This window comes from Physeter macrocephalus, chromosome 16, assembly GCF_002837175.3.
Source record: "Physeter macrocephalus isolate SW-GA chromosome 16, ASM283717v5, whole genome shotgun sequence".
Taxonomy (NCBI): domain Eukaryota; kingdom Metazoa; phylum Chordata; class Mammalia; order Artiodactyla; family Physeteridae; genus Physeter; species Physeter macrocephalus.
In genome coordinates this window covers 87,628,951-87,642,905 of record NC_041229.1, presented here as the reverse complement: position 1 = coordinate 87,642,905, position 13,955 = coordinate 87,628,951, and the positions used below count along the sequence as shown (strand labels likewise).

The 13,955-nt window shown below is 40.3% G+C and overlaps 1 protein-coding gene across 1 annotated transcript in view; it reads right to left on the bottom strand.

The window, feature by feature from the left end:
• TRIM44 (tripartite motif containing 44) overlaps nucleotides 1-6,747 on the bottom strand; it is a 116,558-nt gene extending 109,811 nt beyond the window's left edge. Inside the window, exon 1 of the mRNA XM_028477363.2 lies at nucleotides 5,845-6,747. Within this exon, the coding sequence (XP_028333164.1) occupies nucleotides 5,845-6,516 (672 nt within the window). The 5' untranslated portion in view covers nucleotides 6,517-6,747. The remainder of the gene's footprint in view (nucleotides 1-5,844) is intronic.
• Between the last annotated feature and the right edge of the window lie 7,208 nt (nucleotides 6,748-13,955).

Genomic DNA, 13,955 nt, shown 5'->3' with positions numbered 1-13,955 from the left:
GTAAAACAAAGGTCCTCTTCTCTCACCATCATCATGCCAAGCCACTTTTAATATTCCAAGAGACCTACTTTCTTGTCAATAAGTAAATGTACACTGCCCTCAAAATACACGAAACCAGAGGTAAAATGAAACTAATTAAAGCTACAAACAAGCTCTAACCAAGTTCAAATTTTTATTGAATAAAAACCATCAGCCCTTCATCCTAGCTGCCTAACAGAGCAAATGATATGCCCTTTCTCAGAGGGAAAAATATGACTCTAGTGTCTACAGTTCTTTTAAACACAATGTCTGTATTGACTGAAAAATTATGAGATGAGAATAATCATGAAAATGTGGCATATAATCAAGAATCAGATCCCAAAAGATAAAGAGAAATGGATCTTTAAAAAAAAAAAAAAAAAAAAAAACCAAGGGCTTCCTTGGTGGCGCAGTGGTTGCGCGTCCGCCTGCCGATGCAGGGGAACCGGGTTCGCGCCTCGGTCTGGGAGGATCCCACATGCCGCGGAGCGGCTGGGCCCGTGAGCCATGGCCGCTGAGCCTGCGCGCCCGGAGCCTGTGCTCCGCAACGGGAGAGGCCACAACAGTGAGAGGCCCGCGTATCGCAAAAACAAAAACACAAAAAAAAACAAAAAAACAACCAAACAGGCATTCTAGAGTTGAAAAACACAATATCATAAATTAAGAATTTAATGACTGACACTCACTAGAGTATTTGCAGCTAAAATGAATAAGTAAATAGGCAGATCTATGGAGTGATTTCCAAGACATACTGCTAAGTGAAAAAAGCAAAACATAAAAGAGAATTTATATTGCCCCAAAACCCAGAATTCCAGTTTCACCATAAGAAAAACATCAGACTAATCCAAACTGAGAGACAGTCTACCAAATACCTGACTGGCACTCCTCAAAACTATCATGATCATCGAAAACAAGAAAATGTAACATGGCCAGAGGACCCTGGTACAGAAATCATTAGAGGAAAAACTGGTGAACGTCTAATAAGGTCTATAGTTTAGTAATACCGTTTCAATGTTAACATAAGCAGAGTACAGGAAACAGCTCTATTGATCTGAGTACATTTACCGATCACAAGAAACCGGGATGTGCATTTGATTATAGGCAGCAAGTGAGGTGGGCAGGGGGAATGAAGATAAAAGAAAGCAAAGCCTACAGCATGCTCAGAGTGGGACATTTAAAGGAGACCCTTTCCATATAGACTTTTGACCCTCCTACCCCTACCAAAGAGTAAAATCCTAGAGTAAAGACAAACTAAAGTTGCCGCTATCTCACCCTCCAAAGAGGAGTGTGGGGAGCCATGCCTTGGAGCCGAACTAAACGGGGCGGTGGGGGGGGATGGGGTGCAGGACAGGATGAAAGAAATTCTTTAAGAGGCTGTAAATTTGGGCAGGTACCTCCTGAAAATCTGTTCCAAGAAATCTCTCATGCAATTAATTTAGTTTAAGGGGGTCCTAAACAAGCTGTACACTTAGGCCTTATCAGAAGCAAACTCAAATCCTCTTTCGAAGACTACAGCTTCAGGCCAAGGCTTAGGAAATCCCCGCAAATAATTTTTCAAAGGCAATGAAAAGCTACTCGAACATAACAAGCACAAAAGGAAAGAAAGAAACCTAAAAAACACCACAAAAACAATAGCTAGCAGAGAAAGATCTAGAAAGTCTTCAAATACTGGAATTATCAGTGACAGATTATAAATCAACATGCTTACTGTTCTTAAAGGAATAAAGAGAATAGCTACACCATGAAAAAATATAACAAGAGGATATGATTCACAAATCTATACTAGTACATTTGAAAATTTAGACAAAATGGACAAACTTCTAGGAAAATGTAACTTATCAAAATTGACTTAAGGAAAAATACATAACCTGGACACACCTATAACCACCAAATAAACTGAATCCACAGTCAATGGATTGGATACAAAACAAATGTATCCAATGTTGGATACAAAACAACAAAATTAATTCTCTCTCTCTCTTTTCAGATCCAGATGGCTTCCATGGTCAGTTCTACCAATCCTTCTAGGAAGAAATATTCCAGTCTTATATAATACACTTCCAGAGCATTAAAAGAGAGAGAAAATACGTGAGAAGCAATACTTCCTGACTCATACTATGAAGCCAACATAACCTTGATAGCAAAATCTCATGAGGACACTACAAGAAAGGAAATTTACAAGTTAATTTCTCCCATAAATATGAATGAAAAAATCCTACATAAATTATTAATAAACTAAATTCAAAAACATAAGGATACCTCATCACAACCAAGTTGAGTTTCTCCCAGAAATGCCAGGTTGTTTTAATTGTAAAATATACTAATAATGAAGGGATGGAAATAAGACCATATATATATACACACCTGTATTTGCAAAAACAAACACTTGAACAATAAGCAAAAAACTAAAAAAGTGGTTACCAAAGGTGAAAAAGAGGCTTTTGAAACATGTGAACATAATACTGATTTTTAAATTTAATTTAATAAGTATATCAATTAATGTAATTCATCACAATAAAAGAGTAAAATCACATGAACATGCAACAGATGCAGAAAAAGCATTTGATAAAATTCAATATCCATTCAATATTAAGAAAAACTCTTAACAAACTGGGACTAGAAGGGAACTTTCTTAATCTAATGAAATATATCTGTGGGAAAAAAAAAACCACTAGCACACTTGTGAAATGTTATGAATTATCTCTCAATTAAGAACAAGGCACAAATATTCAATATCCCTTCTATTCAACATTATACTGGAGGTCCTATCCAAAGCATTAAGGCAAGAAAAAGAAAATAAAACCAAACAGGCATAAGGACTGAAAAGATATAAAAGCTTTCCCTCTTGCAAATAATATGATCATGTGTGTAGAATAAATTTACAGATTATTAGAATATGTAAGACAGTTTAATATGAAAATCAATATATGAAAGTTAATCACATTCCTATATACAATTAGAAAACAAAAATTAAAAACATTTTTTACAATACTATAAAACTGTAAGTATCCAGGAGTAAATTTCACAATGATTTACAAGATCTTTCAGAAAAAAAAAATTACAAAACTTTATTGTGAGGCAATACAAAAGACCTAAATAAATGGATCAGAAGACTTCATTTTGTAATGGTATTAATTCTCCATACATTGGTTTACAAGTTCAATACAATACAAAAAAAAAAAGTCCTGCAGGTTTGTTTTTTTTCCTTAATACAGAACTTCATGGTATGATTCTAGGAAATGTAAAAGGCCAAGGCTGGCTGAGACACTCTTCTAGAAGAACAAAGTGGACAGACTTGCTCTACCAGATATTAAGACATGTTACAAACCTATGGTAACTGAGAAAACATGTAGCTCATACAGGAATATACTAACAGATCAATGGTATAAAATACAAGAGCCGAGAAACACATCATACACATATGGGCACTTGATATATGAATGGTGACATAGCAGATCAGTACAGAAAGGACAGGCTTTTCAATAAATGCTGCTAGAGCAACTGGCTATCTGTACAGGGTAAAAAATGAAACTAAGCCCCTACCTCCACTACCCAAAAACCAATACTAAGTGGAACGAGACACAAAAAGCACTAATAATAAAGAAAGTTATTGATAAATTCTATTACATTAAAATGAAGAACTTCTCTGTTCAAGGTACAATTTTTAAAAAAGAAAATGGAAAAACAGAGTAGAAGATATTTGTAACCCATATCAACCACAGTCAAAAATATAAATACAAAAACTTCTGTAAATTAATGAGAAAAAGACAACCCAAATGAAACATGAGCAAAAGACCTGAATGAGTACTTCACAAAAGAAGAAATACAAAAGATTACTCAAAGTCATCAGCGACCAGAGGAATGCAAATTTAAACCACAAGAAGATACCATTACAGGGGCTTCCCTGGTAGCGCAGTGGTTGGGAATCTGCCTGCCAATGCAGGGGACACCGGTTTGAGCTCTGGTCTGGGAAGATCCCACATGCCGCAGAGCAAGTAAGCCCGTGAGCCACCACTACTGAGCCTGCGCTTCTGGAGCCTGTGCTCCACAACGGAAGAGGCCGCGACAGTGAGAGGCCCGCGCACCGCGATGAAGAGTGGCCCCTGCTGGCCGCAACTGGAGAAAGCCCTTGCACAGAAACGAAGACCCAACACAGCCCAAAATAAATAAATAAATAAATAAAATAAAGTAATTTTAAAAAGAAGATACCATTACATATCCATATGATTGACAAAAACTAAAAATTCTTTAATAACAAGTGTTGGTGAAAATACTGAGCAAAAGGAACTCTCTTACACTTTTCATGGCAATGCAAATTGGTACAACCACTTTGGAAAATAGTTGGCAACATCTAATATTATTGAAGATATGCACAGTGTGTGACCCAACAATCACACTCCTAGGTTTATATTCCATTTAAATGTATGTAGATGGGCAGCAGGAGACATGAACAAGAATGTTGATAGCAACATTGTTTATAATAACTGGAAGTTCCAGAATCTGGAAATCAAATGTTCACCTTTGACAGAATAGGTAACTTGTGGCATATTTATAAAATGTAATTCTATACAACAATGAATATGGACAAACCACAGCCACTCACTGGAAGAATCTCAAAAACACAGTGTTGAAAAAATAAAGTAAAACCCAAAAGAATGCGTGATAACAATACAATATCAATCGTGTTAAGTTCAAATAAGTTTAGAAATACATAAATATGTGGTAAAAGTATAGAGATAAGCAAGGATATTATCACCACAAAAGTCAGGATAATGGTTACCTACAGAGAAGGGAGATGGTTATAACTAGAAAATTATAAAAAGGGAATGGGGCTTCAATACTGCTCCTAATATTCTATTTCTTAATCTGGGTGGAGGTTACATTAGTATTTGCTTTATAGTTATTTGTTAGACTGTGCATATGTTTTTATACACTTTGAGTGTTCATTTTACAATAAAAAGGGAAAATCTTAATATAGGGGATTTTCAATATCAAAATATTTGTTATCCCAGTGCCAGCAACTGCAAGGTTGCTTCAGGAAACAAAAGATGTCATAATGACAACAATAACTAATGAACTGATCACTCAAACTTTCCTGCCTGGTTAACTCCAGCTGTCTCTCTCAATGATTGTAAATATCCACAATATAAATAAAAAGCAAATCATCTGCAAATTCATTCATTCAACAAATATTTATTAATATTTGTAAGATTTCCATACACTGTTCTAGAGGACCAGCAAGGTTCAAGATAAAGGTCCTGCCCTCCTGCAAAAGATAGAGGACCAGAGAACACCCACTCCCATCCCAATTTTGCCTCCACCTTCTCACCCTCCTTTCTAAACAACTACCAACGTGAAGAACCTAAAAGGAACTCAGGGGCACACATGAAATTATCGTCAAAACCACAACCTTAGGGAGTCTTTTCACTATAGAGAAACCACCTGCTTGGATTCATCTGGCGAAACCATGGTTTACCAATGTCTTGTCAAGAGCCTTAACCAGTCTCAACAATGAAGGCTTAAGTGGAGTCAAAATCCCAAGGAATGCTTTACCTGGGATACGGAGACCAGAGGCTTATAATTTTCCAGAAATTGTAAACTAGATTTTGCGTGTACATTTATTTTTCTAGGGTCAGAGTCCAGAACTTTCATCTTACTCTCAAAGAACTTCAATCAAAAAGGGTCAATAATCACTGCTCCCAACAAGATGAACAGACCAGCTTTTTAGGGACATGGTGAATGTTAACGTGGCCACAGGGAGGCCACCCGAGTTGAAACCCAGGTGTCCTGACCTCCTGACCTATGCTCTCAATGACCAATACTTACTCTTAGTTCTTCGAAGGCTTCGTCTAGGGTGGAGAGCTGGTGGCCCTGGTGTGCCCCAATGACTGGGCACAGGACACAGATGAGCTGCTTATCTTCCTGGCAATAGGTACTCAAATCGAGCCCATGGTCCGGACACTTCCTCTTGGCCACTCTCTCCGCTTCCATTTCTATTTCTGGGTCAAATTCACTTTCTGCCTCGGTTTCTCCCTCCGCCTCCGATTCTCCTTCCTCCTGGTTGTCTTCCTCTGCTTCGCTCTCTTGCTCATCCTCCATTTCTTCCTCACTGTCTTCCTCACTCTCTTCATCACTCTCGTCTTCGCTCTCCTCCTCCGTCTGACTCTCTTCTTCGGACTCACAGTCTTCCTCGGACTCGCTCTCTTCCCCCGCCTCGCTTTCTAGGGCCTTCTCGTTCTCTACTTGGGCCTCAACTTCTTCCTCTCCCGCCCCATCCCCCCGGGCTCCCGGGGTCCAGGCCTGGGCGGCTCCGTGGACGTACTCTGCCAGCTGGTGCCGGGGGAACTTCTGCCCGTGCGCCTCCGCGTGGCGGCGGCAGTAGCAGAAGCCGCATTCCCGGCACACTTCCTCGGCTCCCGGAGCCTCGTCGGGCTCGCACTCATCACACGTGCCGTCGTGCGGCAGCTCCTCGAAGGCCGCGCCCCCTCCGGAGGCCATGTGGGAGCTGTGCTGCGGTCCGGGTCTCCGGGCTTCAGAGCTCGCCTCTTGGCCTCGGCGCGGCCTCCTCGCGTCCTCCTCTCCACCCGGGGCCCGTCCCGCAGACTGGCCGCGCCGTGTCCCGCAGCCTCGGCGCCGCTGCCGCCTGTTCCCAGCAGCCCGCGCCCAGCCCAGGAGCACAGGGCCTCCCCGCCGGCTCGGCAGCCTGGCGGCCGCTGCGCTTCCTCCAGCGTCCCGGGCACTTCCGGCGCAGCCGCCCAGCGCCCCCGTCGGCCCCTGCGCCGCGCCGCCCGCTCGGCCCCCCGCTGCCCCGGCGAGATCGCGGTGCAGCCGGCCCCCGCGCCGCCCCGGTTCCACTTTCCCTGTCCCCGTCAGGCGGCCTGCTTTCACTTCCTGAGTCATTTAAAGTGGCAATGGCCCTTTTCTGCGTTTCCCGCAGGGGTTCAGCATCCCCGGAAGGAGGGAGAGGATGGCTGAGGTCTCTGATTCACTCCAGCTCACTCTGGAGGCAGGAATTGGGCCCCGCCTCCTCCACTTCCTCCCTGGAGGTGCTAACCTGACTATTCAAGGACACTAGGCAGGTGTGCAGGTGCATTTCAGCCTTCCTCCTTCCAATTTGTTGCTGCCCGTCCCAGTCCCCTCTGCTGCGTGTTCTGCAAGATGCCAGGACAGAGTGTTGTTTACCAGACTGAATCTGACCCCTTGGGATTTTCAGGGGGAAGGGTTGTGTTTGTTCTCCCAGGCTCAGGGAATCAGAGTCAGGTTGAGCAAACAGACGTTTTCGATCTAAAGCGATTCTATGCTTTTCCTATTTGCAAAGTCTATTTGCATTCCTGCTCTCCTAGGGGCTCAGAACCTCTAGGATGGTAACCTCTGCGCCTGTTTTTGAGAACTTGCCTTGGGTTTGGCTGAGATGTCAGGGGAGGTAGGTAGAGAGAGACAGTATTTGTGGAGTGAGAGTTCCAGTGTGCAGACCTTATCCTTTATGTAAGGAGGCCATCTAGATTCAGATTGGATTCCAAGAGAAAGGAAAGGGACTGTTATTTATTAACCAATACTGAAGTGCCAAGAATCGGGCTAGATCTTTTTGCGGCTCCCAAGTTTGGAAGAGCCACTGCCCAAGGACCCTCAAATCCTGGTACTACAACTTATTGGCTTTGCAACCATGAAGAAGCTAATTGATCGTTCTGTTTTCCACTTTATATATATAAAGTACATATATATGTAAAGTGGAAATAATGGTAATACGTACCTCATGGGGCCATTTTGTGAATGAAATGTAAAGGTGCCTGTCTTGTAGATATTCACTACATTTTAACTATTATTATTGTCATGAATTATATTTAGTGCACATAATGACCCTTTGAAGGAGGTTTTAAACATTTTTAACACATTTTGGCTGGCTGCTGGTGTAAGCAACTCCTCACCTCTACCCCATATATATGTCTCACCGCTCGCTCATTGAAGAGCTTTCGATTTGTACTTGGGAGAGGAAATGGACATTTTGATCTAGTCCGGGGAGAGGGGGAGATGTGGTTGAGAAGGAAAGGGGATGGAATGGTGTGTTTTTCACTGAGTCCCTTAGATACTTTTGATCTAGGATTTCCAGATGATCTTCACAAAAATGCCAGGGGATGGAGTGGGGTAAAAATCATTTAAAATAATTTTTAATATAGCCACATATAATGTATGCTTAATTTCTGTGCAGCTTTTGTGAGAGATTTTATTTTGAAAAAAATAATTTTGTTCTATTAACCTCAGGACAACTCTATAGAATGTGGGGGGAAAGGTCCAAAGGTTTGTTTTGTTCCAGTTCCGTCCACGTTTCTATTTTTCTCCAATTCATTTCTCCAGAAATTGTCTTTTTGTTGTCATTATTGTTGTTATTGTTTGTTCTTAATTTTACCTAACAGAAAGTTAAAATATCGTACTATGCAATTCAGTATCTAACACTTTACAAACCTTCTTTGAGTCCTCTGTGGTGAGAGGGTCTTAGAGATAGAAGTTGATGGAACTATTAAAAAAGGGACTTCATACAATTCTGGGGATGGAGTATGGCATACTCATGAGATGGACCTTCTGTGCCCCTCCGCACAAAAATCAGAATGGTCTGATTCCATCGGAATTGGAAACTTTGGGAGTATCTAGAGATAGAAACCTTGTTATATTAATCCATTATTGCATAGAAAAATACCTCAAAATGTAGCAGCTTAAAACAATGAACTTTTATTATCTCACACATTCCTGAGCCAAGAATATAGGACTGTCTTAGCTGGGTGGTCCAGCTCAGGGTCACTCAAGAGATTTCAGTGAAGCTGTTGGCTGAGGCTGTAGTCATTTGAAGACTTGACTAGAAATGTAAGATTTGCATCTAAAATGGATCCTTCACATGGATGTTCCAAAGAGGTCTCACCCTTTTCTACTGAGCTGCTTGAATATCCTCATGACATGGCAGTTGGATTTTCCCATAGCAAGTGATCCAAGAGAGGGCAAGGTGGAAGATACAATGTCTATATGACCTAAGCTCAGAAGTCACACATCATCATTTCCAACATAGCCTATTAGTTACAGAGATGAGCCCTATTTTGTATGGGAGGGGACTGTTTGTGTAGGACATGAATACCAAGAGGTGGGGATCTTTAGGGCCATCTTTGAGGCTGGATACCATATTCTGCCCTTTGGCCCCCAATGATTCATATCTCTCTCAAATGCAACATACATTCACTTCCTCCCAAGATGACCAAAACTCTCAACCCATTACATCATCAGCTCAAAGCCCAGAATCGTATCATCTAAATCAGGTCCAGGTGTGGATGAGGCTTCTAGGTGTAGTGTCTTATATGCAGCTCCTCAAGTACAGTTCAACACTCATTCTTTTCATCTGAATGCCTCCCAACATACAATGGTGGGACAAGCTTAGGATAACTGGTACAGACACTCCTGTTCAAAAAGAAGAAAAAACAGGAGGCATAGAAGAATCACCGGCCCAGAGCAATCCTGAAATCCAGCTGGACACATGTTAGAAGTTCCCTGATTAGGGATCAGTCCTACTTCTTTCTGGGAATGACTCTCCATGGCTTTTGACTTTACCCCTATTGGGCTCTTGATTCCATCCTCTGAGTCATCCTTCCTTTTCTGTGAAAAGATACCCATGTTTGCAGCTATGTAATTTGTCAGTCTGCTTCCTGTTAGTAGAATTTAGGGGTCCAAAGTCTCCTTTTCATTTGGTACTGTCTCTGTCCCATTTAGTCCATGCTGGCAGTGTTTTGGCCAATATCATTCATTTAAAAATTTTGTGAGTCTCCTGTGAATCTAATTGGGGCACCACTCCATTGGACAAAAGTCATACCCACAGATCTCTTCAAGATAAGCTCTTCTCTACTCTAGAGAGTCATTCTGCTGAAACTGCTGAGGCACAACACTCATAAGCTTCTTTAAAGCCCTAATTGTTTGTCTGAATGAGTCTCTGAATCACTGCTGTAGCTCTTTCTGAGATCTGAACAAAGGGTTTTACAGCCACACTCTCACCTTCATCATCTGATGATGTTTTCCTTGCAGCGCCCTAGAGTTTATTTTTAACTGGAAGCCATTTCTTCATTTTAGCATTATTTGCCATCTAAAGAAGATGGGAATTTTCAAGTCTAGCAAGCTCTGGATCCTTTTTAAAAATTACTTCTGTATATTATCTCTTTCTTCTCACATTTTGCTATCATCAGGAAGAAGACGTCAGTCAGCACCTTCAACACTCTACCTGGAAATGTACTTAGCTAGAATACCCAATTAATTAGGAGAATTTTCTACTTTCCACATTACTGCAGGTGACAGTGTTGCTAAATTCCTGCCACTACATCACAGGGACCCTTTTTCTCCCGTTTCCAATAACCTTTTCCTCATTTCCCCTTAAGCCTTTATCTACAGCTTCCTCAAAAGCCATCAGGATTCTAATAGCAGTTTCTTCAAGATTCTTCAGGCTTTCACTAACACTCTCCTCCAAGTCCTTCCAGCTTCTCCCACTGTCCAAATCCAAGCCAGTCCAACATTTTAGGTTAGGTTTTTGTTATGGAAGCACCTCACTCTTTATAATAAAATATATATTAATTGCCTATTAATGCATAACACATTACTCCAAAACTTTGAATCATCTTGGGGACTACCACACTTGGCATTGTCTTCTTCTTGTGGTTATAGCAACAACTGTAAGGCGTCTCTAAGATACTCAGCAGGCAGTGCTTGTGGAGAACAAGGCAGTTTGCATTTGAGACTGTTTTGTGAGTACATGCGGGACTTTGAGAAATAAATGGTGTATTCCTAAAGTAAATAAGTATCTCCTAATTATGTGGGCAATAGCTGTTAACTTATTAGACATTTGAACTCTATACACATGAGGAAGCCGAAATTCAGAGAGGTGAAGATACTTGTTAAATGTTACCCAGCCATAAGGTAGCTAAATTTGGATTCAAACTCAGATCTACCTGACTCCATCTTACCATATTACCGTACCAACCTCACCTTTTCTTTACCTTTCAGCTCTGAAATCAATTTCTATCTCTTTCACCTGTTCCAAAGAGACAAACCGTGCTTAGTAAGATTCGTAACATAGTACGTTTAATTTCAGAAAAACCTCTAGAAGTTGAAAAGAGAACAGAGTGGAATTTCTAAGTACACTGCTTTAGGGAAGCTATTTGCACCTCTCAGCAGATCCCATTCTTACGTAATTAGACTCACTTTAGTGACTGATTTCATTCCCCCGCCCCAAGCTCCTGAGATCACCTAAATCTCATCTCATGCTGTTATCATATTAGCCAACATCTTATCGCATTAAAGTCAGTGCAGTGAAAATGATATCCCCTAGCCAATCCCAACCCTGCCAAATAGAAAGAATGAAGTCTTTACTGCTGGGCCTCTTTCTGTTCCTCAGAAGCCTATTGGAGATGGACACCAAAATGCTTCCTTGGCCCAACACCCTTCTGAACATGTTCATTTCACCCAGTTCTTATAAGTGGATGGTCCACCGCTTGTTAATATTATAATTCTTTAAACGCCGCCACCCCTTAAAAAATAAGTATATGTAAAGATAATCCCACATAAGCTCTGACTGAGATATTTTAATTAAATTCCTTTAGTATGTTACTTGCTAAACAGTGTTAAATAATTCCTGTAACCACAACAAATAATAGAAAATACCTCATTTTCATAACCACCATTTCCTTCACCCCAAGAATTCAAAAAATCCCATTGATGCTTCTTTCAATTTTCTTCAGATACTTTCTACAAAGTCCTTGCTAGTGGATGTCTCCATTTTAATAGTGTGGAAACTAATGCCAAGAGAGTTATTTAAAAGAACATCCAGTCAGTTGTGAGTTAATCTCTGACTTCCTTCCTGGTCTTCAAGCAAGCTCCCAGATCCCTGAGTGATACTAATTCTTTTTGGCAGAATTATGTTTTTCAAACTTCTCTCTTTGGAAATGCTTTCTTAGGGGTGGTCTTGGCTTTAATCTGAGTAGGCTGCAGGGAATGAGGGCAGACACTTAATCATCTATAAGATCAGTACTCTTTGGGAGTGAGAAAAATCCCTAAATTTGCCTTCCATTATCCAGTTGGAAAAGCAGTCACCTGTGGACAGGAACTAATTAAAAACTTTGTATATCAGCAGTTAGTGCACTGCCCTTGTAAATCAGGGATTATGAGAGAAAATCTCCCTGAGGCTTGCTCTCTCCATTTACTTACTTATTTTGGAACTCAGGTGTACATAGGCTAGTTAATCATACTACTCAGATCATAACCTCTCTTTAGACCATGTAAGGCAGCTTTGTTATTTTATTTCATTTTGATTTAATTTTATTTTTCCTTTATCTCCATATCCCACTCCCATTCCTCCAACTTCTTTCCACAGAATCTCTCTCTAATATGTTTGATAAATATCCTTGAATAAAATTTTTAAAAAAGTATTCTATTGTTTTGTTTATGTGTTAAATTTTACATGTATGATGCTCAAAAATGTTTTCTGTTTCTTTTTTTACTGAGTGTTGTGATTGTTAAAATACTGGATACTACTCCTTGACATTTGGTATTATCTGAATTTCTAATTTTTGTCGATCTAATGGGTATAAAGTGATAACTCATTGTGGTATTGTATTTGCATTTCTTGGGTTACTAATAAAGATAAATAGCTCTTTACAAGCTTGTTATGTGATGTCAAATGACAAAACTAAAACAATTTAGTAACAAGTGTGATGTCCTTTAGTCAAGGGAAATCAATCCATAAGCAGTAGACCACTCTTCCTGAGAGATTTGGGGCAAGAGTGAGTTTTATAGAGCATTAGAAGTGGCAATGTGGAAATGGCATGATTGGCTGTGTTGCATATCTGACCTTATTTAGAAAGATCAAGGAACAAGGAAATAACTATAGAGTTGTAGAGTTGGCTTGGCATTTGGGATTAGCTGACTGGATATAGTCTGTTTCTGGTCAAGTGGAACATTTATAGGAACACAAAATTTAGGCTTGCTGATATGGCACCCCAGACAGGAGCAGCTCCATTTTGAGACTAGAAATTTATTTCAATAGTGGAGAGCCCATTTTTAGCTTTTACCTATTTTTGATTGCATTCTCTGCCATTTTCCTATTGTTTTACTGTATTTTCTTGTACATTCCAGTTATTAACCCTAGTCAGTTTTAAAACCAATATCTTCTCCCAGTCTGTCACCTGTCCAAGAACACTGTATATAGTTGTGTCATTTTGAATAGAGATCTTATGTTTTGATGTAGTCAGATCTATCCTTCTTAAGAAATACTGCTCCACCCCAAGATCATAACACCTTAACTCCAACACCTTCTTCTTTTATCGTCATGGTTTTGCTTTTCACATTAAACCCCATCTGGAGGTCACCTTTGTATACAGTTTGAGGTAGAGATCCAACTTTATTTTTTTCTTTAGCATGAGACAGTTTTCTCAATATCCTGACTCAATTATAATCCTACCCATGAAGAGAGAAATTGATATTAGGGGAGGTACCATAATAAAGTGACTAAGAGCAGAGGGTGAGGGGCAAGTAACAGGTGACTTATTCCCTCTAAGTGTGCTCCCTAAAAGTGGTGCCTTTTCCATATACCCCGAGAAAACCATAATTCAAAGAGAGACACGTACCACAGTGTTCATTGCAGCACTATTTACAATAGACAGGGCATGGAAGCAACCTAAGTGTCCATCGACAGATGAATGGGTAAAGAAGATGTGGCACATATATACAATGGAATATTACTCAGCCATAAAAAGAAACGAAATTGAGTTATTTGTAGTGAGGTGGATGGAGCTAGAGTCTGTCATACAGAGTGAAGTAAGTCAGAAAGAGAAAAACAAATACCGTATGCTAACACATATATATGGAAACTAAAAAAAAAATGGTTCTGAAGAACCTAGGGGCAGGACAGGAATAAAGAC